The 26,277-nt window shown below is 39.8% G+C and overlaps 2 protein-coding genes across 2 annotated transcripts in view; one reads left to right on the plus strand and one right to left on the minus strand.

The window, feature by feature from the left end:
- Positions 1-1,898: 1,898 nt before the first annotated feature.
- On the minus strand, positions 1,899-15,583 carry LOC109482958 (GRIP and coiled-coil domain-containing protein 1-like). The gene is made up of 18 exons (XM_019785859.1): positions 15,323-15,583; positions 12,913-13,127; positions 12,198-12,338; positions 11,768-11,857; positions 11,175-11,303; positions 10,652-10,701; positions 9,420-9,561; positions 8,704-8,885; positions 7,906-8,099; positions 7,233-7,387; positions 6,718-6,834; positions 6,324-6,404; positions 5,739-5,881; positions 5,190-5,325; positions 3,947-4,083; positions 3,312-3,377; positions 3,025-3,154; positions 1,899-2,767 (listed from the first exon to the last, which is right to left on the minus strand). Exons 1-18 carry the CDS (start codon positions 15,405-15,407, stop codon positions 2,711-2,713), a joined length of 2,250 nt encoding a protein of 749 aa, XP_019641418.1. The 5' UTR covers positions 15,408-15,583; the 3' UTR covers positions 1,899-2,710.
- Positions 15,584-15,843: 260 nt separating this feature from the next.
- Positions 15,844-26,277, plus strand: part of LOC109482853 (epidermal growth factor receptor substrate 15-like 1) — a 12,680-nt gene continuing 2,246 nt past the window's right edge. Inside the window, exons 1-21 of the mRNA XM_019785695.1 lie at positions 15,844-15,893; positions 16,701-16,748; positions 17,233-17,322; positions 17,489-17,536; positions 18,141-18,236; positions 18,721-18,765; positions 18,907-18,990; positions 19,161-19,202; positions 19,324-19,383; positions 19,550-19,690; positions 19,856-20,010; positions 20,380-20,458; positions 20,939-21,081; positions 21,510-21,582; positions 22,048-22,146; positions 22,554-22,688; positions 23,165-23,290; positions 24,093-24,224; positions 24,945-24,990; positions 25,878-25,919; positions 26,121-26,227. Coding sequence (XP_019641254.1) covers positions 16,701-16,748; positions 17,233-17,322; positions 17,489-17,536; positions 18,141-18,236; positions 18,721-18,765; positions 18,907-18,990; positions 19,161-19,202; positions 19,324-19,383; positions 19,550-19,690; positions 19,856-20,010; positions 20,380-20,458; positions 20,939-21,081; positions 21,510-21,582; positions 22,048-22,146; positions 22,554-22,688; positions 23,165-23,290; positions 24,093-24,224; positions 24,945-24,990; positions 25,878-25,919; positions 26,121-26,227 — 1,791 coding nt within the window. The 5' untranslated portion in view covers positions 15,844-15,893. The remainder of the gene's footprint in view (positions 15,894-16,700; positions 16,749-17,232; positions 17,323-17,488; positions 17,537-18,140; positions 18,237-18,720; positions 18,766-18,906; positions 18,991-19,160; positions 19,203-19,323; positions 19,384-19,549; positions 19,691-19,855; positions 20,011-20,379; positions 20,459-20,938; positions 21,082-21,509; positions 21,583-22,047; positions 22,147-22,553; positions 22,689-23,164; positions 23,291-24,092; positions 24,225-24,944; positions 24,991-25,877; positions 25,920-26,120; positions 26,228-26,277) is intronic.

Consider the following 26,277-nt stretch of genomic DNA (forward strand, 5'->3'; position numbering starts at 1 on the left):
TCTGTGCAAAGTAGATAGTTAATGTATTCAGTTAAATGTATTTTGCATTTCATACTAACCTATGTATTATGCTGTATGATAAAAATGGAAGAGCGTCGGTCAAAATACAGGATATATGTTATGTACATGTATCATGTGCATTCATTTCATCGTATCAGCTTTTTTGTGCACACGTATATAGAAAGTAGTTTTCTATTTACTCCTAATTGCAGCATAAGTTGAGGAGTTCTAAGCCTTTTGAAACTCCTTCATGGGTTGTGTGCTAAGAAATGTTGATAACTATTTTTGTAACGTGATTGATTCCTCTTACTTAACTACATCAATGTTTCAACCATTTTCCCCAAGAGATCTCAGTGCCCTATTCAAAGAATAAACGTGTCATTTCCTTATGACAGCATGAAGTGTTGTATCTGTATTTACTTCATTTTCTTCACCTTGGAAATGTACTAGTATTTTATTTGTTGAATATGGAGCCTTCTTAGCCCGGGTACCATCCGGATTTTCACTCGAGGAGCAACGCTATGTGATTTTTCGAGCGTTGCGGAGTGAAAATCCGGATGGTACCCAGGCTAGAGCTTTCTAGGGTGCTAGAAATACATTGTACCTCTGGCACTAATTAAGTAGACAAATTCTAGTGGCAGACCTATAATATGAATGATTCCCACAATTTTCTTTTGATCTTTACCAGTTTTATTGCACTTGACCAAAAGGACTAGCTGTATTTTACTTGACATAACCTTTCCATGTTAACTTATGATTACCAAAAACACCTTTCTACTCAATAGTATACATTATACCATTGAAATAACTTTAATTGCTATTAGAAAGAGTTCCAGGTCTTGGTCCTAAATACATGTACATGTTCATGTTCCCATTACAACTTTTTGGCTACAAAGTCTTATTAATACATCAGCTTCCCCAATGTTAATGACATTACTGAAAAGGTACCAGTACTTTGCTCATAATACTGGTGGTTTATACAAGGAAAATGTGTCAGCAAAATGATGGACTGGGACAGAAATTATATAAACAGCAACAAAGACTCCACTGAGTCACCCAGCATAAGAGAGGAAAAGATGATAATAGAGTAATGTTACCACTAACATAATCTCAACATTGCAGTACTACATTCTACAGATAGGTGGCAACACTGTCTTCATGCTTGCGACCTTAACAGCCTGTCTCAAAAGTTGGAAGACTTAATAAGTGGTATGCAACATTCTATTCCTTCTTAAATGTTGATACTGTTCTAACACTGTGTACCGCCCAATCATACTAACATTGATGCATTCATTCTAGTATAGCTGAACATGGCAAACCCCTTTACCGTATGAAGTGAGCATGGCAGTTTCATGGAAAATATACTTTATATTTGCACCAGTCAAATCTCATAGAAATCCCTACATATCAATAAATATATTTCCTTGACCTTGGCCACAAACTATTCACTAGGTACTCATAATTATATTTCTGCATGTAGTAGCCTGTTTCTCCTAACTACCAAAACCCATAATTATGCAAAGAGGGCCAAAATACTACTAAGTACAACTCCCAATGTACAGTATACAGTACAATACAATTAATTTGGTGATTAACATGTCACATATATACATACACCAAAAATATAAATTAACCAGAAATATCTACAATTACTAGTAATATCTCACAGTACTATTTAGGAACCTTTTTGGCTAGAATGCACTTGCCACTGTAAACCTGAAAAGGTTAGGGGAGGGTACTGGTGATTTCAGTGTACAGCAATCATCATAACATTACATAACATCATGTTGAATTTGACCACACTCCCCTGTTCGAGTAGTAGTGTATAAGGAATGGAAGCCATTACTTGGTGCTTACAAAAACCATAAATACTTAAAATGATTGTTAAGATCACAATTTCTCCAAGACCAGTTTTTGTGGAAGATGCTACATGTTCAGTAAAGTAGAGCATATCTGGGCTGGCTACAACTATCATGATGGCACAAGGCTTGTTGTGTTGTCCACTTGCTTTGAGTCTTGCTTTGTGACTATCACATGACGGCACCACTCACACAACTGATGTGACGGACATGTGAACAGGCTGCTGCCATTCTAGGCAGTCTGCAAAAGGTTAGAGATGGTCACCAGGAGCCTGTTTGTACTTGATGTTCGAGAAAGGCATTTGGCTACTCACTTTCTGAGGATCTGCCATATGGGAAAGGCAACATGGCACAAGAGAACTATTTCGCACAGAAAGAGTGCATTTGGCACATCTAGTGTAATCTAGTGTAGCATACCAGTAATGCTCCTGCTCACCATTTCAAGCCCTCTTTAGACATCACCATCACACATTTTACACCTTTCAAGTTACACTTTTAGCACAATTATTGCACATCTCAGTAGCTTCAACACCAGGCTTGTGTACCAAAGCAGGGGAAACGCTGTATGATGTATGTACTCTCCAAGCAGAGGTTGGTGGGGAAGATTGTGACCTTTCTATCATAATATTCCCCGCTTTCTGTTGCTACTCTACACAATATATTTCCCCAGTGGAGACAGAAAGCAGGGCACATGTTAGAAAGGTCACAGTCTTCCCCACCAACCTCTGCTTGGAGAGTACAATGTATGCCCATCTCCAAGCCCCTCCCTGCTGCTACCTGCACCCTACATCAGCTGTGTGTACAGTACCTCACCTTACTTTAGTACCTACCCCATGACCTCTACACTAAAGCTATTTTCGAGGAGACCCGTACCACCAACTGGTGTTGAATTTCGTCACTTTGGTCCTCTGAAAGAGAGAAACAACCTTTTAGCAAAATCTACTTATCTAGTTCACCATTTACATATTTCTCAAAAAATATAAGAATAATAACAATATAACAGCTCAAAAAAGTGATAAAAAATTACTGGTGTGTTATGCTGAAGGGCGTTTATACCAGCTATACAGATACAGAAACAGACATAGCATGCCTTTGCTCTTAGACTCATCTTACGATCAAAGTTTCTTGGCTACAACTGGTCCTGTAGCAGATCTACACCCCCTACCTCCTGAGATGTGAACTGCAGGATGGTGGCAATAGCCTTGAACATCTGGTCCTTGGCAGCGTAGTCACTCGTCGTCATGTAACGTAGAACAACGTTCTTCAGGTATTCAAGGTTGGCACTCTCTCGAGACCTACACAATTCCAAAACAATATTAAGTTTATATTGAGGAAATCGCTTTCATACAATACCAACCTGTTGTAATTCTGTAAATTACAATTCCTTTAAAAAAAGGTACAGAACAAATATAAAACACAGTAACGGTTCTGACAATCACCATTAGATATTACCTGTTCCTTTCTAGTCTGTCCACCTCTCTCTTAAGTGCCTGTATCTGGTCCTGATACTTCTCCTCCCTGAACACAAGAAAAGAGCAAGTCACTTTTTACACAATTTGATGATCAGAAGTACATATAACAAAACATACTTGACAAAATGCCTTCAATCAAGTTTCCTGGTTGTCCAAAGAACTTTTAAAATTAACTATTATATACAATGTAAGTATAAACCCAAGACTTGGAACGAAAAGATTTTCTAGTTAGTGAACATCTTAGAATGCTTGCATTAGTTTACTTTGCATTTTTTGTGACCTCTTACTGTGAAATCATGGCACCATAAGTATGTGACTTTTAGTTAGTATTTGTACTTGACTACAGAATTGTTTCAAATGGAAAAAAATTTTAAACTTATTAAAACATCTCTTTCCTGAAACATAGGCAAAATTACTAGTAAGTCCCTGTGTACAAGAATGAATTTAGAGTGACTGGTTTTATGTTTGCATTTTTATGGCATCATATATGTTTTGTATTTACTACAAGACTGATTCAACAGCAAATTTCAAACACTGTGAAAATGTAATTTCTACCTCTGCTACAAAACTTAACACTCTCGAAAATGAATTATATATACATTTGGAGTAACATACTTGGTGGCTATCTCTTCCTGCAGCTGGTGGATGCTGGCCTCCAGGTGGTGTTTCTGTTTGCGGACAGCAGACAGCTCCACCTCATTCCGTGCCAGCTGTTCCGCATAGTGCACGATGGTCCCCTCTCCTGGACTGGGCTGTCAGCACAACAACATAACAGATCAGCATGAAAGTTCCTCTGAAACTGTTCTCCAAGTCAAGAAAAATTCAGATCAGAACTCAGCACTCAGATCAGAAAGCTGATGAAGACCGAGCGATTCGGTTGAAAATTCCGGTGAGTCAATTTATTTCTTGAGTTGGAGAACACTTTAATTCTCATTATATTAAACATACCAAATCAGTCTCACCATTTATCTAGACAGCTACATTGTAGCTCTACAGATTAGAAAACATGCTTTGTGTGCAGTCACAATTGTCTTACAGGTTGTCACATGATTTTGATGTCGTACAATTTTCAAGCACCGTGACAGAACCAACTGCCTACAAGGATTTAAGACAGCCTTTTCAGAAACAAGACAGCTGAATTTTGTACGACACACACACGGCCATCCAAAGATCTTAAGAGTGACATCTGTTTGCAATCATACTATGTACAACAAATGTGACCAGGCCTTCAGTATACAGCTACAGCTTTATATAATAGCCACAGTGTTCTCCCATATAATAATGTCCTTGGTTCACCTCAAACCACATCCCAAACCACACCAAACATTTGTCACATACTAAGATGAAAACAGTGATGTTTACTGGATGATGCCTAGCTAGTCTACGTTTAGACCATTTATTGCAGTTTACATCCAAATCTTTGTTCACCACCCCCACCACCACTACAACTACTGCCACCTGCTGATTTTCACCCAAGTCTGTGTCAGGTACCTTTCTTGTGAATCGTGAGTGTGTCTGTTTATGGAGTCGTCATGTTTATAGAGAGGAAGAAATCAACATGAAGAAGGTGAGTTTTTCTCAATTTATGCTTTGAATAGAGTGTCTAGCTATGAGCCGACTGAAGTTGTGCAGAATTTTTATCAAACATTTACTTGTACAAAAAGAAGATACAGTAGCTCTTAACAGAGGATTGAAAATGTAGATCTTGAATCAGAAAAATAGTCTAAAATGATTACGTTAGCCCATGTTGTTTGCAACATTAGCAGCAGTTGTCTTTAAACATTTTACAATTTGTAAAAAACTTTTTTGGCACTACAGACTGAAAGAAACTGCAAATTAAAGAAAAAAAAGCTCCTACCATGAGCGGAGTGAAGTGAGGTCTGACCAGTAGTTCAGACACAGTGTCGGAGTGCTCAGACCTGATGTCATCATCATCATCAACTCCTGCGTCAGACCTCCCGTCTCTCGGGGAGGCACTGTGGGCACTGCCTTCACTACATGGACAGAACAGACTCGGTCATTTCCTGGTCAAACATTTGGGATTTCTGGTATACAAGGCAACATTTTGTACATTTACCCTTGAGCTTTCTTTATAAACTACTCTCCAAGCAGAGGTTTATGATTCAGCTTCATTTTTGACATGTTTGTACGTTTTATTATTGGGCTTTTTTTGTATTAGTACTTTTTTTCACAATACTGCGAAATTAGGTCTGTCTTGCCAATTTGATACTATATTGCTACAATTTTCTTGCAGCCACAAAAAGAGCTTGGAGATTAGTTTTAAACTTAACATTTAACATAGCATCACTCTGCATTTGATTTGCTGGAAAATACTAGGCATACCTCCTACAAGTTACTTTATGTTTTCTTATGAATTTTGGATTGTTTGTTGATAAGAAATTATCACCTCTGGTTACTGAACATGTATGGAGTGACAGGGCTGTGTGAGCGGAGCTGGAGGGTCTGGATCTCCTTCTCCTTCTCAGCCAGCAGCTCGATGGTTCTGTCCCGCTGCTTGTGCATCTCTGTCTCCAGTTTGGCCGCTCTTTGCTGAAGCAAAATGCAACAATGAAGTTATGACTTTTGGTGCAACTGATACTAAGGCCACACCAATTTGATTTGTTGGTTCTCGGATTTTTTTCAGAAAATATATTATGAAGTGATAGGGCGAAAGGTAGAAATTAAAATAAGCCAGGCATTGACGTCTTCATACCAGGCTGGTTTGTAATTCAAACTACGAATTTCAAACTTTCAATCAAACCAGTACTGCATTGAGGGATGGAAAAAATGTAACAACTCTGACGAGAAGGGACTTTCTTCAACTGTTGGGGACAAAAATATTGTGCAACTCCAAATACAACTGCTTTTGCTAGCACAAGTGCAACTACTAGTACTTAGATTGAAGTAATTACAGGTATATAATTTGCAATCAAAGTAGCAGCCTTGCATTTCTTCAATGTGTATGTGAAAAACACAATGTCATATAACTTACCCTGTATTCCTCTTCTGCTTTATCCAGCTCCTTTTTATGTTCATTCTTTATTCTAGCTATCCTGGCCTCCAGGTCTTCAACCTGTTGGGAGATGAATTGCAAAAAAAATTCATAACACCAATTCTCAAAAGCCACACAGAACATGACATACACGTACCCGGTACATTTTGATTTGATAACCTCACCTTACCACTGTCAATAAAATAGAAAATGTTTTGTCCTGAGCATCTTCAATTATGACAAATTCTGCAGTGTTTTTCTGTTATCCTCATTGTTATACTGTAAATAGGACACTCGTGTAAGTTTGTATAGATGAACAGATCTATGACAAGATTAACTCGGTCAGAAAACAAGAGCTGTAATTTAAAAGTCATTACTGTTGTCATTACTGTACCTTCTGTTTATCCTTGAGTTCCTGTTCGTCACAGTACTGCCTGAGTGCGATGTGTTTCTCTCTCAGCTCCTGTAGCTGACTGCGCAGGGTCTCAATCTCCTTCCCTACAGAACTGTCCTGTAATTGTAAAACAAAGAAAGGAACAAGATAACCAAGGGATCATGTCCATCTTTCTAGACAAAGCATCTGTGGTGGTCACCGAGGTTGAATTTACAGTTCAGAATGACAACTTAAAGATCAAGCCTAGTATCAGATATACATGAGTTCCAGGGATCAACAAATGAAGAAAAAGAAAAAGTGTCATCAGACATAAGACATATTTGATCAGACATTTAAAAATATACCTTACAATATATACCTAGACAAAATTATGTTATAGACAGAATTATAATATGAGATAGAAATAATTCATTTTCATATAGCTCAACTAGAAAACATGAATTGTACATTTCAAATTACCATAAGCTATGGGACCCAATGGTTACTATATCTGTGTTTGTGTTCTTATGCTTTACCTTGGCATTTTTGTTCTTGAGAACAGACTGTGCTCTCATCTTATATCTCTCAAACTCGTCCTTGAGCTGCCTGTACTCCTGCTGACACTTGTCGTGGGACACAGGAGACCCTGGGTCTGAGTCATCTCCTCCAGGGTTCATGAAGGTGTACAGGTCTGCTCAGTCAACAACATGGGGGTTAGTTCATGTCATATTCATGACGGATGTCCAGAAAAATAGTCTAGGAATCTGGAACATATATGTGCTTTCTAGACACTAGTTAAAGGAAGAGTAAAGTAATTTCAACCCAAAATGCTGTTTGTCAAAGGTGATTCATTGGTTTCTACCAGTCCCGCACACATTGGGGTGATATTTGACCCGAATCCATGTTCATATTTGATGCCTGCCTATTCCACCAGGAGGCAGCATAGATTCTGTTAGTCACCAACGAAAAGTAGTGGATGCTACTTGAAATGTCTGACAGTTTTCAAAATGTATCCAGTTGATTCAGTAACTATTTTCTTGTGTTACTACAATAATAATTGTTTTTGGTAAGCTGCAGTAACTCATCAACATTTTTTTCTATATCACATACCGGTAATGGTTTTACTAATACAGTGTGAAGGCATTTAACCAAAATGTTAACATTTCAACAAATTTCAAGTCAAGTTATAATGTTTTAACCATGAGTCACCTTCTGGGGGCAGTGGTTGGTCAGATCTCTCGTTGGCGATCTTCATCAGACCAATCAGCTTCAGGATCTTCTCCTTCAAGGCATGGACATCCAGATTGGAGTCGTCTGGGTCGTCACTCTGGACTTTGTTGTTGGCTACTCTGGCCAGGGCAGTGTTCTCCATGTCCAGCTGTGCAATCCTCTCCTTCAGTTTTCTGTAGCACCAAAAAATTAGGTTCACAGGTTTGAAGCTATCTACTTGGCAGTTCTAGTGGTGTCAAATGGCTAGCAGACATGAGATCAAGAGGTAACAGGTTTGATTCCTGGCTAGATGTTGTGCTGAGAAAGGCACTTAACAAGGCTTTCTTCACTCAACCAGGTGTAAAATGGCTACCTGACTTTGGTTGGGGAGGTAAAAGGCAGTGGAAGGAGAAGGATGAGCTCCATTTTCCAATACCATGTCCTTACATTTACATGGCAGACCTAAAAATGGCCAGGTGGTTAAGACTAGCAGACACAAGATCAAGAGGTCACGGGTTAGATTCCTGGCATTTCTGGCTAGATGTTGTGCCTGGAAACGCATTTTACAAGACTTTCCTCACTCCACCCAGGTTTAAATGGCTAGTAGTACCTGACTTTGGTTGGGGAGGTAAAAGGCTGGAGAGAGATTGGTTGGAGAGAGATTAGGTTGGGCCCCGCTTCCTAGACACTGTGGATCAACAACCCATTAACTAAGGCCTAATGTACTTTGCAGGCTTAGTTGAACAAATTAAAAAAACATGTCTTTAGAAACAAGATCATAACATGACAGAAACCCACTCCATGGCTTCCTGGTCCTGTTGTCTGATCTTGTCGTAGTTCCCAACCACGACGGACAGCTCGGCCAGCTTGGCCTCCAGGTTAGCGACCCGGGCCTCCCGCTCCGCCTCCAGCTGCTTCAGTCTGGTCTCTGCCTCGTTAGCTCTGGTCTGTTCCTGCTGGATCTGCAGTCTGTGATGGACCTGGGGGAGGGGAGGGGGGCAGGGTTAACCTTCTACATGCTGCCCAACTCCATAACCAATATAGATTTGGAGCCAACTGGCAACCTTATCAGGCTGAAGGTTAAAGAAAAAGATTTAGACAACTTATGATTGATTCTGTAATATAAGAGGACTTGAGGCTTTTACAGCACCAAAGTACAATCAGAATGTTTACCTTTTTTTGTATACAATGTCAATGTCAAAAGCGTTCTACCCAGCATCCATCGTTCCGTCATTTGACAGAATTTTGCCACACATGATGGACCAAACATTTGCCATTTGTGACGGACAAAAACTGATGTGTAAAGAAGAGATATCATTAAACTAGGCTTAGTTGCAAAGCAAATTTTGCCTCTCGAAATGGTATTATCACAAAATAGTATTTCAGAGGGTCGAGATTTTAAAAGATTATTGTGCTTCCGCAATCGACACCCATCAAAATTGAGATGATGCAAAAATATTCTGGCTGGCTAGAACACTAGTTAAGAGTAACATTGTGAAGACAGACACCCTTACCCTCATCTCAGCCATCTCCTCCTGCAGCTGCAGCAGCAGGGGTGCAGGCTTGGCTGCCTCAGTCTCCGCAGCCTGCAGACGGCACTGCAGACTCTCCATCTCTGTAGACAGGTCCTGCATCTTCTGTTCATACTCTATAGAACTGATACAAACAGTTAACGTTAAAGAGTAGTCCTGTTACTTCTAACTCTCCATCTCTGTAGACAGGTCCTGCATCTTCTGTTCATACTCTATAGAACTGATCATGACACAACAAGTCAAGTTCCAAACTATTCTTGCTAACCTCAATTCTAACTCTGACACTAACTCGACCCCTCCATTGATGGTCCTTCATCTCCTGCTCATTATACCAGTAACTCTACCAAACTGATACAAACAGACTAATTTATGTACAACTAGAAAGGCCGACATTTGCTTGGGAGCAAATACAGCATATTTCAGTCCATCTCCCTCCCACGCAAAAGTGGACTATTCCAAACTTACCCCAGTGCAAAACTGGCAAAGGTTCTCAAATAAATGAATTAAATAGTAGCTATATGAGAACAAAGATGCAACAACAAGTACTTTGAATCTCGAAAGCTTTACTAATCTTATTACAGGTATGCAAAAACTAACAATGATGAGATTTGATACATTTTGAAGGTCTTAGGCACATAAAATTGAATGTGTGGGTCATTACGCACCACTTAGGTGCAATGTGACCTCAGGTAACCTCCAATGGAACACGTGTTCCATGGATGGAACCGGCCATTCTTTACATAGAACATGGAACGGGTATAGCACTTTTGGCCCTTTTTTTGCTGAAAATAGCCATTTAAGTCCCCCAAATGAGTCATTTGGAAGTGATGTATGCAAAATACATGACTGCTATTCTGTAGACACATGTTCAAGGTACCCTTATACCGAATGTCATATCATTTGGTTGTAATACCAGGGCTCAGGATCCAAAAATCCATTTTTTGTCGAAAAATGCCCCAAAAAACCTTCATAAAAATTTTTCAAAGGCATGTTTCAAAAAAATGAAAAAAACGCCTGGGGGTATTGGCCCACTCTACCTCCATGCCAAATTTCAAGTCATTTGGCTGAATAATGGCTGAGATGAATCCCTTTGACTGTTTGGCAGGAGAAGGAGGAGAAGGAGAAGAAACATGAGAGAACACAATATATTTCATCCATACCATGGTATGGACTGAAATATAACTATTTACAGACATTGTGACTACTTTACTTACAGGTCAGGTGTGGCCTTCTTCTCTTCTAATTTCAGCTTTGTCTCAAAGAGCTGGAATAAGAGACACATAATTTATCATAATGTATCATCATTGGCATTTTAATAGTCTCCACCAGACTTCTTTTGCGGGGTGAATAAATCGTAGAAATTGGCCTAAAAAGGGTATTAATTGGCCAGAAAAGGTAGCCGGCCAGAGAAGCTCCATTTCCCCGCTGAGAAATGGAGCTTCTCTGGCCGACTAACTTCTCTGGCCAATTAAAGCCCCCATGCAACAGGGGATGTGCATTGGGGCTTTAATACCCTTTTTAGGCTGATTTCTACTATTCATTCACCCCGCAAAAGAAGTCTGGTGGAGACTATCACAATATACCTGCTACTTACTGCATCTTTATACCAATGTATGAGACATTATAGATTGTACTTTCAAGGACAACCTAGTGTCCTTGGTTCTTTCAACAATCAGTTTCCATCAGCGTACAAACACCCTGTGACCAGAGACAGACGGCACAGGCCTGTGTATTTACCTCCTGTTCTAACTGTTCCTTGGAAGCCCGTTCATCAGACAGGACCTTCTGTAGTTCCCTCAGCATCATGGCATGGTCCGTCTGTTCCTTCTCCCTCTCCTGCTGCTGACTACGGATACGGGACTTGGCCTGTTCACGGGCACACATGTAAACATTCACTCAGTCACTTTTATAATAACTTTAACTCAGCACATAGTAATATCCAGCCAACTAAGATGGTATGGCCAACTCCAAAGAATGGACAGTGAGAAGTAGCCTAGGGAGATCGGGAAGGTCAAAACCCACGAGGATGACCAAGGAAGAGATGGATTGACAACATATAAGGGAATATTTCCACCACCTCAACTTACACAGTGTGAACCCAGGATAGAGGCTAATGGCTGGCTGCCATCAAACCTCAGCACCAGTGTGCAAGCACGTCAAACCCTCAGGAGACAGGTAACAACTGACGTTAAGGCGGAAAGTGATTGAGTGTGAGTAACAACAATGGCAATATATGATACAGGTGACGGAACAAAAAAGATCTGGTTTTGATCCCCAGAGTGCCAGTATCTACAGTCTGAATCATTACAACGTTTAATAGACTTCCTTACCTGACTGAGCTGTTCCTCTGCCTCTGCCAGCTGTTCCTCCAGCCTCTGCTGTGTCTCCTCTGCCAGCTTCTTGCTGTTCTCATTCTCTTGCTGTACAGGATAGAGACATATGCATACATGTAAAGTATACAAATTGATTGATTTACTTGCTTTCTAATTAAAGCCAAATATCTAGTTAATTTTACCCTCCGTGAAGTAAAATTATTCACTGTGAATCACAGCAGGCTAAAATTAAAGAGCATAACCAGTTACAGAATGTTTGCTTTCTTTTTTTAAATGTTTGCTTTGTTTTTAAAATGTATTCAGTGACTGCCCAATATGTCAAATCCCTAGTTACCTGACGAGAAAAACATACTTTAATGAAAGTCCCTTTTAAATACTGGTTAATTCCTAAGCTGTGTAAAGCTTAAGGAATTATTTTAACCCTTACCCTGATGAGTTTCTTGTCGGCCTGGAAGCTGGCCTCCATCTGAGATTTCTGGTCGGTAACGGTTGCCAGGGCGTTGGTCAGTGTACCCAGCTGTTCTTTAAGGTGAAGAATCTCATCCTGGTTTGCAGACGTAGATTCAGCCTAAAGGACATAAATGTGTTATATAAGTCTCCCGCCAAACTGCCATGACATGGGCAGGGCTCGAAACTAACGGTGCTCCGATGGCCACTGACCACTAGAATTTTAGCTGCGACAACTAAAAAGACAATTTGGGACATGTTTGGGACAATAGAAAAATAATCAACATCAGAATCTTTTGTTTGGATCCGGAAAAAGCTCCCCAAAATTTGCCGTTTACTGTGCAATCATAGCACGCCTGGAAGTCAGAACATAAGCAAAATAAAGCTGACTTCAAGTTCACTTCTTGAAAAACAGGTTGGCAAAGTTCATCCTCACTTCGGGACAAGTGAAATTTATTTTCGGGACAGTACTGGGACAATAGGGAAAAAAATCTAATTTCGAGGCCTGCATTCATATTCTTATTCAAAAGAATCTTTCTAGCAATTGATTTAAGTTTCATAAAATGTACTATTTTTATAAAAAAAAGGTCCTTCTTGCACCTATATATGCACCAGAAATTAAGACATTGTCCATTTTCAAGATAAAACAAAACCTGGCCCTATAACCTTTTCCAAGATATTCACAGCTGACTTACCTGTCCAGTGGCATTAAGGGGATCGACAAACGACTCCGCCCCACCATCTCCTGTGTTTGTGGCATCCCCACTCGCCTCTGATGCTGTCTCAGAAGAGTCATCAGTACCAGCTGCTGTCCTCTCCACATGCTGTGTCCTCTGTACAGTCAGAACCTTGATGCTGGCCTCTAGAGCCTCTTTTTCTTTTGCAAGACCCTTGTATGCAGTAACAACATCTGTGGGAAACAAATTAAGGCAAGATTGTAATTTAGTAGCTGGGGCTTAAAATATCACTTCCACAGTGCAGGTAGGTAAAATTGGAACTGTGCAGGTATTTCTATTGTCTGACTGCACCAGTCAATGTACTGGGTGTATATACAAATGTGGGTATATGTTGATTTTCATTTGCTGAATTGACTGTTACCATCAGTAAGTTGAAAGTATAAAAGAAATAATGACAAATTGAAATGAATGCTTTCTGAATACTCTGATGTCCCGATTAAACGTACCGGTACGTTTATTTTTTTCGGCCCGAACGTCCACCCGGTACATTCTTATTAGGGACGGTACGTTTATTAATTTTTGGGAAAAAATTGTCCATACGTTACCGCACCATCAGCAAGCGGCCGCAAAAATTATTCGGCAACACGTCACAGATATTTGGTCCATGATAGCGGCATTTCCCATGAATATAATGTATATTATTTATTTTTCGCCTGCTGTCCATTTTTAAGTCCCAAAACGTCTGAAAAATAAAAAATTTGCCCACAAAACCGAAGGGGAGGCGAGTAGCTAATCGACGTATTTAGCACATGGCGGCCGCAAGTCCTTGGCAAAATCGGCAACGCGGCAGAAAAATGCCTGGTCCATTTTAGCGATATTTATCATGAAAAAAACGTATGTGGTTTATTTTCCCTCTGGTGTCAGTTTTTAGGTCCCGAAACCCCTAAAAAAGTAGAAATTTGCCCACAAGACGGACGGCCGACGTGGGGAGGGCGCCTAGCGCCTGAGCAGCATGACCCGTAAAAAGTCAAAGGTCATAGGGCACCTACATTGCGCAATCACCGTAAAAGCGCCGATTTAGCTAATGTTAGGGCGTTTAAAATTGATACAATCACATTATCGATTTTTAAAAAAACAATGAGATGGAAACCAATCAAAATTTTATGCTGAATAATATTTTTTTCTTAAAAGTTTTTTTCTTCAGAAGTTTTTCTTCTTCAGAATCCAGACTTTGACCAGACTAGACAATGTACCATACCAAATAATTATTATGTTGAAATGGATTTTGTTGTACATATACTCATTAAACCCCTATATTTGTACTTAATTGGGCTTGATTTTCTATCTCTTAAGTTAGTCAGATTTTCAACTCAAGTTGCAGAAGAAGGCTTAGCAAAGTGCATTTCAGAAGTGTAAAATGCAATAGCTTCTCCTACGGATTTTGTATATCCCCAAAACAAGTACAATATATATATACTCATTAATTAAAGTGATATATACTCACTAATTAAATGTAACAGTGAAAGATTTGCCCATATATTGGTATTGAAATAAAGAGCACACACATTTTAGTATCATGGACACACAGTTCACCTGTCAATTTGGTCATTTTCCGGGGGGTACGTTTATTCCGGAGGGTATGTTTATTAGACTTTGAAGATTTGTCCGGGGGGTATGTTTATTCCGGGGGGTATGTTTATTAGGGACATGAGAGTAGTTTTTAGTGTGATCCAGTCGTCCTAAATTGTGAGTGGTGCAGGTAAAATTTGTCTGGTACAGATAAAAGTACTTTGGGCCCCGGTAGCCTATACAGCTAGTATGTAGGCTTTTCATATGACGTCATCTGCATCAATGTTGGAATATGTCAGTTGCACGTCTGTTAGTGTTACACAATGCCAATGTGTCCCATACATGCAAGGCCAATTATATTCACACACGTACCAGCCACAAACACACCAGGTTATCCTGTGTAATTGTTCTTCAACATGCTATCATTATGTGTTGACGTCAGGTAGTACAGATAGTTATCACAACATATTGTACTATCTGGTTGAACAGCATAGTTTTTGCCTGAGGCTTTTAGACTGTATAATTTTACTATTTGAAAGAGGTATAGATCTCAAGTTGACCACTTCTTGTGAACAGAAAAATGACAAGTACATGTACCATTATATTACCCAACTCAACCCCCCAAATTCTAGCTCATGCACGTCTACCATTGCTTTCCATTGACAAGTGCAGATATAGTGGTAGGGTCAAAGTTCAAGAAATTCTGCTGTCAACATCTCAGGTCAGAAGTAAATGTTACTACGTGACTTGGCTGACCTACAAGAATGCCTGCAATTTATAACAGTTCGCGATAGAGCTAGCGGTAAACAGTCAAGGCAGTTTATCTTAGTACTTGTCACAACAACTCGCCAATGTTTACCTCTGAGCCTGTTTTCAAGCCTTGCGATTCGCTCCTTCTGTTGTTCAATAGTTTCAATGAGTTCACGGCGGGCGGCGCGATCCATGGGTCCGCAGACGACAAAAACGGCCCTTCAGCGAGAACTCCCCTGCCCTTGGTTCCTTCTTGTTCTTCTCCAGTTCAGATCACGCCTCGGAGTCACGGGAAAATCGGATTTAAAGTACGAGTGACGTGAGCTCCACATATTTTCCACAACGCCCCGCCATGTTGGCATTTTTTGAGTGCACAACATCCGGTTTGTGAAGTAGGAACTTACCACTCTTGATAGAGGGGTACCATACTAGATATTTTGGATCAGAAAAATAAATCAAGATATCATACAACAGCTGTATATCACTATTCACATATAAATTAATTTCACAATTTATATCAGATATATTTCCAAAAAAAGTGCCAAAAAGAAAAGGTTATATTTATGTTTGGAGTGACACCTTCTAAGTTGTGGACTATTCTGAAATAGCGGAAGTGAGGTAATAGGTTAATCGAGGTCACCTCTAGGTGAAGGGTACACCCCTTTGTGGCGGAAAGGAAGGTAAGTAAGCTTCAAAAATCATTATTTTCTTTCGTACCGCCCACACTAGATACCTAAAGCTTTACTTTAGGTTCCAGTAGACCGTTTTTAATCAGTTTATAAAGTATTTGGGAATATGTCTTGCTGTAATCGAGCAAAAACAGATATATGTTCAGCATCATGATGTTTCAAATCAAAATCATCTGATCAGCGTCTGTCGGATAACATTTACCACCCTTAAGTTTAATCTCATTTATCGAATGCTATGGCCATACCTAGAGATGTGTTGTGTTATTGTAAGGAGGCTCCATATAGCTGTACAGGAACTGTTTGCAATGATTAGGTGTGGAAGGGAAAAAGGGGCTACAATCGCACACAGTACTCAAGTTTACTGTCTCAAGAGTGTTTGTTATACTGTTACTGTTACTGTTACACACGTATGTTGTCCTATACATGTATATAAACCTTAGGTGAAAAGAAATGAAGCAAAAATAAACATGACTTGTGATTTATTGATATGAGATGCACCACCTTGAAGAAGTTGACTTTCACAAAGATTATTATAAATACTTCAAATTTAACATAAAACAGAACAATGGTTTGTGACATAATGATACACCCCTCTCGATCAGTTATAATGATTATAAAATATGTTGCAAATTGTAACATAATTTCATTCAAGCATCGTTGTAGCGTGAATTGAAAATGGTTGAGAATGATCATTTGTTATTTTGAAGACTAAATTCTGATACTAATTGAATCAAAGTTACGAAGAGAGTACAGTGTACTAAAGTATAACGGTTATTAGCTTTTATCTTGTCTGTACAGATGGCTTCGGGAGAGTCTCTGGCTGCTTTTGAGGGGTTTTACAGACAGGTGAGGATTGGAATCATCCCGGGCATCTTTTTTGATGCTTTAATTTATTCCAACACAAAGAGTACACATTTTGAAATGAGGGGGTTAGCTTCATTCAGTAATGGTCAAAGTTCCCATAAAACATTTTGCTGTAGATAGGAAGAACTTTATTGCACGACAATTGTACATGGTACAATGTATGACAACAATTATTGAACATAGAAATACAAAAAGAAAAGGGTATAAGATGAAATATTAACATCCTAGTTACTAAACATTAAGTGCTATTATAAATATGCACAATCAAGTAGGGCTAATCATGAGTTTCTGCATTTTTTCCAATAACAAAACAGGATTTTAGTTTGATGTATTTTTTAGTACCTATAGATAGGAGACTGTGTACTCTCATTGTGATATACCACTGATTTCTAAATTACCAACCAAAAGAGTTTCTAAACAATGCCATAATCCCACCTGTCTCATGTTTATAAATGTGTGTTTTCAGTTGGACCCCTGGGGCCATGGTAAGGTTGATGCAGGTGAAGCTGCTGCCTTCCTGAAGAGGTCTGGTCTGAGGGAGAGTGTTCTTCATAAGGTACAGGACCTGGTCCTCATGTCACTGCTTATAATTACATGTCAAGTGCAGCATTGCAAAAAAAAAAAGAATTTGTGTCTGTTTCACACTTACTAGTCTTCTACTGCAGTAACATCACATTTACTACATGTATTTAGGAAGTTGACATTTGTTTCATTATCACCAGATCTGGAACCTTGCAGACCAGGAAGGGGCTGGCTACCTGGACAAAAAAGTAAGTCATGGAGACATGTTTTATTCCTAGATGTATTGTGGAGAAAAGCATTAAATTTTCTTTTCCATGTTGATAGATAGATGCTAAATTTTGAAAGAAGTTGTCAGGAAAACAATGGTTACATCAAAAGTTGTTCTTCCTGTTTTGGAGTTTGCTATGAGCAGCTAGGCCTTACCTTAAAGTGCTCATGACACCAAATTACGACCTAATCTGATTGTAGTTGACATAACTGGTATTACATGGCTAACAGACACGTTTACAATATATATACACGATAAACCTGTTACAATGTACAAGTTAGCACAAGCCAAGCCCGGCAGACTAGTTGCATCTCTAGGTTTAATTTTTGCATTAAAAATGTAGAGATACGGGCAATTTTGAAGCTTGCCGAAGCGTCTCCAAAAATGAACTTTTAGAAGGCCGTACAAACTCAATTTCTCAGTCATCATGATTAAAACCAACTTCAAGTGACTACATTGCATGTATACTTTTGCTATTTCTATGTATTTTACAGACTTTTTTGGATGTCATAAGGTCTTTAAGGTATCGATGTTGATGACGGTACCTGAAATGAATACTAAGCATTGCAATGTTTCTATTTCAGGGTTTTATTGTAGCGCTCCAGCTGGTGTCCCTGGCTCAGCACGGTCAGGATGTCAGTGTGGAGAACCTGTCCTCCTCCATTCCACCTCCTACCATGGTGAGGGGCAATATTCAGCATGTTTTCTTATCAATTATCTGATTGATCAATCACATTAACTCCCAGAGTCTGTCATGTCAACCCATCTAACAGACTGAACAAATACATAATACCAGTAGAAATGTACTCTAAGACTAAATGTGTAACATTTTCAAAGCAAGTGCATAATGTTGACCTTCACCTGCTCTAGCCCAAAGAACTACAGCACTGTTTATTTTATTAAGTCAAATACAGTCATATGTGTGGTGAACAGGCTCTCCAACTCTGTCCTGCTACATAATGTAACCCAACACCACAGGGTGTCTACTACAGCACAAGTTACTATGGTGACAGACATCTGCTCCAGGTCATCTACTTTATATGTTTGGAGTGGAAGAAGAAGAAACTGAGATGAAAACAATATGTCTTCCTTTTGTGAACGTTAACATAAAATGTACAAAATGTAAAGAAACATGGTAGGTAACAATTGTGGTTTTTCTTTCAGGCAGAGAATGTTTCTGGCAGCTCCAGAGCAGCTTGGGCCATCAAGGTAAGGAGCCATACAGTCTGTATACTTGACGCATAGGGATATTCTCTGTAAAATCCAACACCATTGCTGTTTAAGTTACCTCAGAGTCTATATCTGTTTCTGTTTCTATGTCTAAAAACAAACTTTTTTTACCATTTACAGACAGAGGAGAAGCTGAAGTTTGACACCATTTTTGACACGCTGGACCCTGTCAATGGTTTACTGACAGGAGACAAAGTCAGGCCGGTAAGGCTGATGAGCCTGTTGTGTTTTCTTTCATGTAGGAGTAAAACTGTGTACTAGCTCAAACATGATAGTTGTGCAACTGACTGAAGGATGATACTATCATTTTCAAAGAGTTACAAAATGAGCCTGTACATGTATCATTCCATATTATTTATTTACATTTTCTTCAGGTTCTCTTGAATTCAAAACTTCCTGTGGAAATTCTTGGAACAGTAAGTACAATTTGCAGTATTTGCAAACATTATGAAAAATTGTTATACATCATGTATTAATGAAATGTACATCAATCAACAGCAACAGAAAAAAATTAAAGACATTGTATTTCATTGACAGGTTTGGGACTTGAGTGATATAGACAAGGATGGCTGTCTGGATAAGGAGGAATTTGCTGTGGTATGTACAGATGCTTCAACATGAGGTTGTCTCTTGTTATCTCATCTAGCAGTTTGGGCAATATTGTAAGTTGCTTTTTCAGTGAAGAGCTGATAATGCAAATACTCTGTTTGTGAAGCATTCATGATATACTTTTTTCGTAATCATGACCGATGTTTTATTCCAGGCAATGCATCTGGTATACCGTGCGCTGGACAAACAGCCGGTCCCCACCACTCTGCCTCCTGAACTCATCCCACCCTCCAAGAGAGGACCCAGTCCTGGACTGGCACCTGGGCCTTCTCCTGCACATGCTGTACACACACAGGTAAGTGACATCATGTTGCAATTTTATAGCAGGAGGGATTTAGACTCCCGTCACCATATATATGAATGTGTTTGAGTAAAAATTAACAGAGCAGGTAAACATTATGCATTTGCTCTTCAAATGTCACCTTTCTAGTTGGCAAATAATGTTTCTTTCACGTTCCAGCAAACCTCGTGGGTGGTGACCCCTGGTGACAAGATGAAGTATGACAACATTTTCCGTCAGGCGGACACAGACAAGGACGGGTTTGTCGGCGGCGGGGAGGTCAAGGACGTCTTCATGCAGTCTGGGGTTCCACAGAATGTGCTAGCTCACATCTGGTCAGTACTGGGCATTAGCTCTGTGATAATAGATGATCATTACAGTTCATCAACCCTATAATCCTGCCGTCCTGTGTCAAAATGTAGAAATGCAAAATAAAAACGTAAAAATGCAATTAGCATTTTGACCATAGATATAGTGGCTGCATGTCCATCAAAGTGTGCATTTGTACTTTTAAGTAGTTCTTTTACGTATCTATGCATTTGACCAAGATGAACAGGGCTATTATAAGTGTACACATGTATTTCTGGGCCGGGCGTCTTATCCTATTTCTTACTGTTGAGAGGATTCATTATACTAGACTATCATCAGGACATTATTTTATTGCATCATCTACCAAAATTAAATGTGCCTTGTTTTTCCCACAGGACATTGTGTGATGAGAAGCAGGCTGGGCTGCTCAATGCTGAGCAGTTTGCTTTGGCCATGTGGCTCATTCAGCAACAGGTGAGGACATAACCAGCTTTTATGCTTATCCATTCATCTCTTACAGCTTTGAATTCATTACACAATGCTCTTGTATATTAATTTTTTGTTTGTGTTTACACTTTTTAAGGAGAAATTCTTATGTTTACTGCTCTGCCATGTTGCTGCATTTTCAAACCTGTTAGAGAATGGTCAGGGTAACTTTATGTGGAGTGACGAGATAGGATTTCAATAGTTATAAAGTTGTAGTTTAGATGAAAAGTGGAGGAGCTTTGATGTCTTACCAGGTCATAAAGCTTCAAAAAATAAAGCTTAAAAAAATAAATAGCTTTAAGCCTTAGACTGAAGTCCATATCTGTTAGCCTTAGTCCACTTCCAACAGTTGTCAGCTGCCCTTAGAATCATAATTTATACATCAAAGCTAACAAGACTTGAGTACAGGCCTAGTAAGCCCTGTCCAGTTTATCCAAAACTTGACCCCTGTCCTGGTGTTCCCCCCAGGTGAAGGGTATTGACCCCCCTCAGCAGCTGTCCCCGGAGATGATCCCCCCGTCCTCCCGCCAGGCCAAGTCTGCCGGCTCCGACGTCACCACCATCGCGAAGGAGATGGACGTGATTGGTCGGGAGATCCAGGACCTCACCAGGTACATAGGCCGGTCTGGGCCAGTCTGGGCTGGTTGGCCAATAGGGGACAGAGATTTGTTGTTGTCAATTTGAGTTGTCCAGAACAATTCTAGTAAATCAACTTGTCCCTTGTAAACAAGTCCACAGTTGAAACAATATTGCAACTAAACATGTTTTTTATGGTGGCATTAGGCACTGCAAAATAGAACTACTGTAAAGTTTCAAATTTTACAGTTTGTTGTTCCATGTCAAGAAAACAGAACAGCAGAAGAAAGACTGTTACTGCTAAAACAAAAGGGATCTAGAGATTGTATCATGTTTCCACATTGTCTAAAAACATTATTTCAATAGATACCTGTAATCCTTAAAGTGCAAATTTGCTTCTGGACTGTTGAATAGATTTTACTTACAGGAGAAAATGTTATTTTGTGTGTGTGTGTTTTTCCAGAGAACAGGACAGTCTTCAGTCAGAGATCACAGACAAGCAGCAGCAGATCTTGGATATCAACAGTCTTCTTATGGTCAGTATAATGTGCACATAACTGTATACTAGATGTTACTATGATTCCTGATTTTTTTGTCATACTTTTAAATTTTAGGTTTTCGCGGTAACTTCTGTGCTGCAAACTTACCATTAACAAATAATTCACTGACTTGTTTCCTTCTGCACCTGAGCCCCCATGCATATACATGTACATGTGTATAGTTTCGTGAACACCTCTATTTGCTACCGTGAACATTAAGTGAATTACAGTATACAAGTACTAGTATATCATGCTTGCATCATTGTAGTACTGTATTAAGGTATAAGGTGTGAAATATTACCAGACCTGGGTTATGGTCGTGTAAAAGATGCCTTCTTGGAACTTCTGGAGTGTTTCTCTTTTCACTTGCAAGTGATCTCATATGGATACTTAAAGACTTTTACATATACCGGGTAGTGCATGGAGATTTATCAGTAACATTGCTGTTGTTGCTGTGTGTAGAACCTGGAAGTTGAGGTGAACCAGAGTCAGACCACCCTTCAGCAGCTGGAGAAACAAAAGGCCGACACACTCCTGCCTGTGCAGAAACTGGACAAGCAGGTCAGAGCCACAACTTTACAGTGTGTTTAAAAACATCAGTGGGGTCGTGTGGGATAATGGTAGCATGTTCTGCCTTGAACCAAGAGGTTCCGGGTTTGAATCCTACCATGCCCCTGGGAAAGGCACTGTACACTTCCTCACTTCACTCACGACAGGTGAAAATGAGTACCTACCTAGCTTTGGTTAAGGACGTTCCTCGGAGAGGACATTAAATGGAGGTCCTGTGTTGGGAAGAGCCATACTCCATACACATTAAAGAACCCACCACACCTTTCGAAAAAGAGTAGGGGCATGCCCCGGTGTGCGATGGTCTAAATTCTTATCTGCTTATTGACTACGGACTCCAGGAAGAGTAGTATGGATGGAACAACATTTGTGGTGTTGTCTGAACGTCTATTTGTCCTCAGGAGGCGGAAGTTGAGCGGCTGCTGGAGGAGGTGAAGAGACAGTGTCAGGAGGAGACCCAGCTGGTCAGCAGGCTGAGATCACAGCTTACCTCACAGGAGACGTCTGTACAGAACCAGGAACAGCAACTCAATAAGGTCAGTGGCTATTACTACATTAGGTCTTCTTTATCTTGTAGAGTACAATTTGTGGTGTAATGTAGCTCTCAGTCTACATTTACTGATGTCAATATTACCAGCTCTATGTCATGTATACAGATGGTGCAATTTATGATGTGATAAGCACATCGGCAGAACGTACAGCGCCTTTGCGAAACCCTGATTTTGCACAGTTTTTGTTGAATGTTTGGTCAATGTTGCATGACAATTTTGTCTGTTGCAAATGACAACTCTTCTGACACAACAGTTGGAAACTACAGTCTGAATGTTAACCTTATATACGCAAAAAGAACCTCATATGAGACATTCTGTCAAAGTGCTATGCACAATACATTACGGGTTTCGTGCACGTGTAGTATGTTCTGCCGACGTGCTAATGTGATATAGATTGAGAGGTGTCTGACCACAAGCAGAACCAGAGGTACCGTATACCATATTGTGTTTGACTGTTGCAGGCACGTGTGGAGTTGAACAACCTGCGATCAGAAGAGGCAAACCTGGAGCAGAAACTGGAGACTGGGAAGATTCGGCTGGAGGCCACCATTACTGCCATCAGAGCTGCACACACGGAGATAGCACAGGTACATAGGGACCAGTTGGCAAGGCCTGAGAAAAATAATGTTGTGTTTCCTGTTTCAGTCCTGAGAAATTTAGGGTTGGTAGGTAGGGATTTTTTTCTTTCCTTTTTATTACACTTTGGCAATCTCTAGTGATTTAACTCATACAATACAGTTTAACAAAGTAAAACTTGCAAGAGGACACTTCTTTTCAATGTCAATGTTGGAAAACTGATTGTACAGCATTTCATCACACACATGTCAGATCGTGGAGTTAGAAAAGGTTGATCAGCTCAAAAAATGCAGAGGTCCAACAAAAAAAGCCTAGGGTCAGCAGGTTTTTTTTAGGATCGGTCGGGAAACAGGAAACACAGCTTTTTTCCTAGGCCCAACCGTCTGTGACCTCTCTCTCTGTCAGTCAGTGTAAAAAGAATATGACTTAAATTGCAAAATGGGATGGTACAGTTCCTTTACAAATTAAATTCAAGATCATATTCAAGTACAAATTTAAAGTGAAAACATTTGTGACCCATGGGTTATGAAAGAGAATGATAAAAGAATGGATTTGGACGAATGGTGGGATTTCTAACAATTAATAGAAGGCTTGCATTTATTAGTACTTGTTAAGTTGTAAACTTGTAAAATAATTTGCACAAGGAAGTTGACAAAGAAACAAAAACAAAAAGACTAAAGGAAGAAAGAAAGAAATGTTCTTGTCTGAAATGACCAGCACAGAAGAACGACTTTTTAATACCAACAGAACAGGCTAACATATGTACATGTAAGATTGACTATCATTATAAAATATTGCACTGCCATGTTCCAGGTACGAGACCAGCTGTCCAAACTACAGGACACCCAGAGGAACCTGAGCACACAGGTTGGACCTGGGGGAGTCGGGGACATCGGTCTGACCATGGCAACTACAACTGCCTCATCAACATGGGACACTGGAACTGTGAGTCAATACTCTCAACTCTACATACATACACAGGGCTCGAAATTAACATTGTCCCAGTGTCAAATGACACTAAATTTTCAGCTCGGGACAATTCAAATTACGTTTCGGGACAATTTCGGGGGAAATTGGAAAATTCTGAGACTGTCCACGTCATTTAGGAACATGATCCATCCATTCTGCTGCAAGCCGACGGCAGCCCATAATACTCTGACAAACATTTAAATTTGACCAATCAGGGATTCTAGATGTTGGGGAGGGGCCTCGAAGATGGTTCCGCGCCCATGATACTATCATGTATTTCCCTGCAGTCTGGGAAAATGATGGACATTTTACTGTACTAAAAAGTGGACTTCAAGCTGTACAGATTGAGTTGTTGTTTTCTTATTGTTGTCATAAACTTATTTCCTGAAAAGCAGGCTGGGACAGTCCATCCTCAGTTCGGGACAATTGAAATCTATTTTTGGGACAGTTCTGGGACAATTGTAAAAAAAGTTAATTTCGAGGCCTGAATACATATAAACAAACATACATGAAAACATAGTGATTACAAACATTGGTCTGACTACGGCAGCCACAACAGCCTCATCATCATGTCAAACAAACAAACAAACACTTACTCTGAATCTAAAACTGCATAATCTGCTAGGTATTCTATTACCTTTTTATATCGTTTTTTTTTTCTATTCCATAAATTGAAATGTTCATTCTTTTTTTCAGAGTGATCCTTTTGGTAGCAAGGACCCATTTGCATCAACTGGAAATGGTATGTTCAGTCTCAGACTGGTTTTTCATCTGAATGAAACTAAAAATTTTTGATAAACCAGTTATTGATATTAAAGTACCTGTACCAGTCCTGTACTACCGGTATGAATATGGCTTCATACATGTATAATGGTATGGCTTTACGTAATAAGCAAGATGTTTTATATTCATCTTGATACAGTTTGTATATAAGTAAATCTCTCATTATTCAGAAAATAAGCACAGTTTCTTTGTCAGATAACCAATGTTTTCAAACAGAACCCACTCAGAAGTCCTTTCTGAGTAAAGTTCTGACCCATCTATAATTAGTATTTTGCCTTGATACTTGTTTTTGTTGCAGGTCAGTGTTACTACAGGTACAGTTTCATACATTATGGTATGAATGTACATATAGAATACAACACGGTGTGTTCCGTATCGCTCGAGGTACCAGCCCGACCGCGGGTCGGATCGCCCGACGGCCGAAGGCCGGAGGGAGATCCGATCCGCGGGAGGGCTGGGACCGAGGGTGATGCGGAATACACCGTGTTGTATTTTATTTATGTCATACCCACCCAAGAAAACACGCCTTTTAACGCGAAATGGGCGGACATTTGGTGTCCCTAAACCCAAAACAAATGCACCAACATCAATTCCAATGTCCGAATTTTGTGATCGAATTTTCGGAAGCGGTGCAAGCGGTTAGGCCGAAACGCGTTCGAATCGTTCTATGGAACATTTGGAAGGCCCGGGCCGTACGCGTAAAGAACCCCCGGGCCGTACCGCTAGTTATCACACGGGCCGGAACACCCGTATCGAACGCAATCGCGGCCCAGGTAGGACATAAAAACATTTATTTTCTGCTTGTTGTTTGTCTTGGTAACTATAAACTTCTTCTGATACTTTCAGATTACAATGATCCTTTTAAGGCAGAAGATCCATTTAAAACAGGTATGTTCAACTTCTGGATTGCTTCTGCTATTGACAACATGTATTCAAATTACACGAGTGCTCCAAACAAGATTTCATGAAGAACTAATACTGACAGGCCTTAGAGAAAATAAACAAAGTTTCTCAGCCACTATTTTCACACAGACCATATCCCTGTTGGTCCATCCTTACTGATTCTGCCTTGTTGTTTGTTCCACTCAGATGTGTTCCAGTCTAGTGTTGCTGACTCTGGCTTTTCCACTGACCCATTTGGAGATGATCCCTTCAGTGGGAAAGACCCTTTTAGTGCAGATACAGGAAGCAGTAAGGTAATAATCTCCTTCTTTGCCCTATTTTGTTAGCCACTTCCTACTACATA

This window comes from Branchiostoma belcheri, unplaced genomic scaffold, assembly GCF_001625305.1.
Source record: "Branchiostoma belcheri isolate BF01 breed outbred unplaced genomic scaffold, Haploidv18h27 scaffold61, whole genome shotgun sequence".
Lineage (NCBI taxonomy): Eukaryota > Metazoa > Chordata > Leptocardii > Amphioxiformes > Branchiostomatidae > Branchiostoma > Branchiostoma belcheri.

Bases quoted from the DNA above. Each gene is read 5' to 3' on its own strand.
- LOC109482958 (XM_019785859.1), bottom strand. From the start codon at position 15,407: ATGGATCGCGCCGCCCGCCGTGAACTCATTGAAACTATTGAACAACAG. The intron at 13,128-15,322 runs GTAAACATTGGC...TGTTTCCCACAG, and splicing joins GCTTGAAAACAGGCTCAGAG to ATGTTGTTACTGCATACAAG. The intron at 5,326-5,738 runs GTGATAATTTCT...CTGTCCATGTAG, and splicing joins TACATGTTCAGTAACCAGAG to TGAAGGCAGTGCCCACAGTG.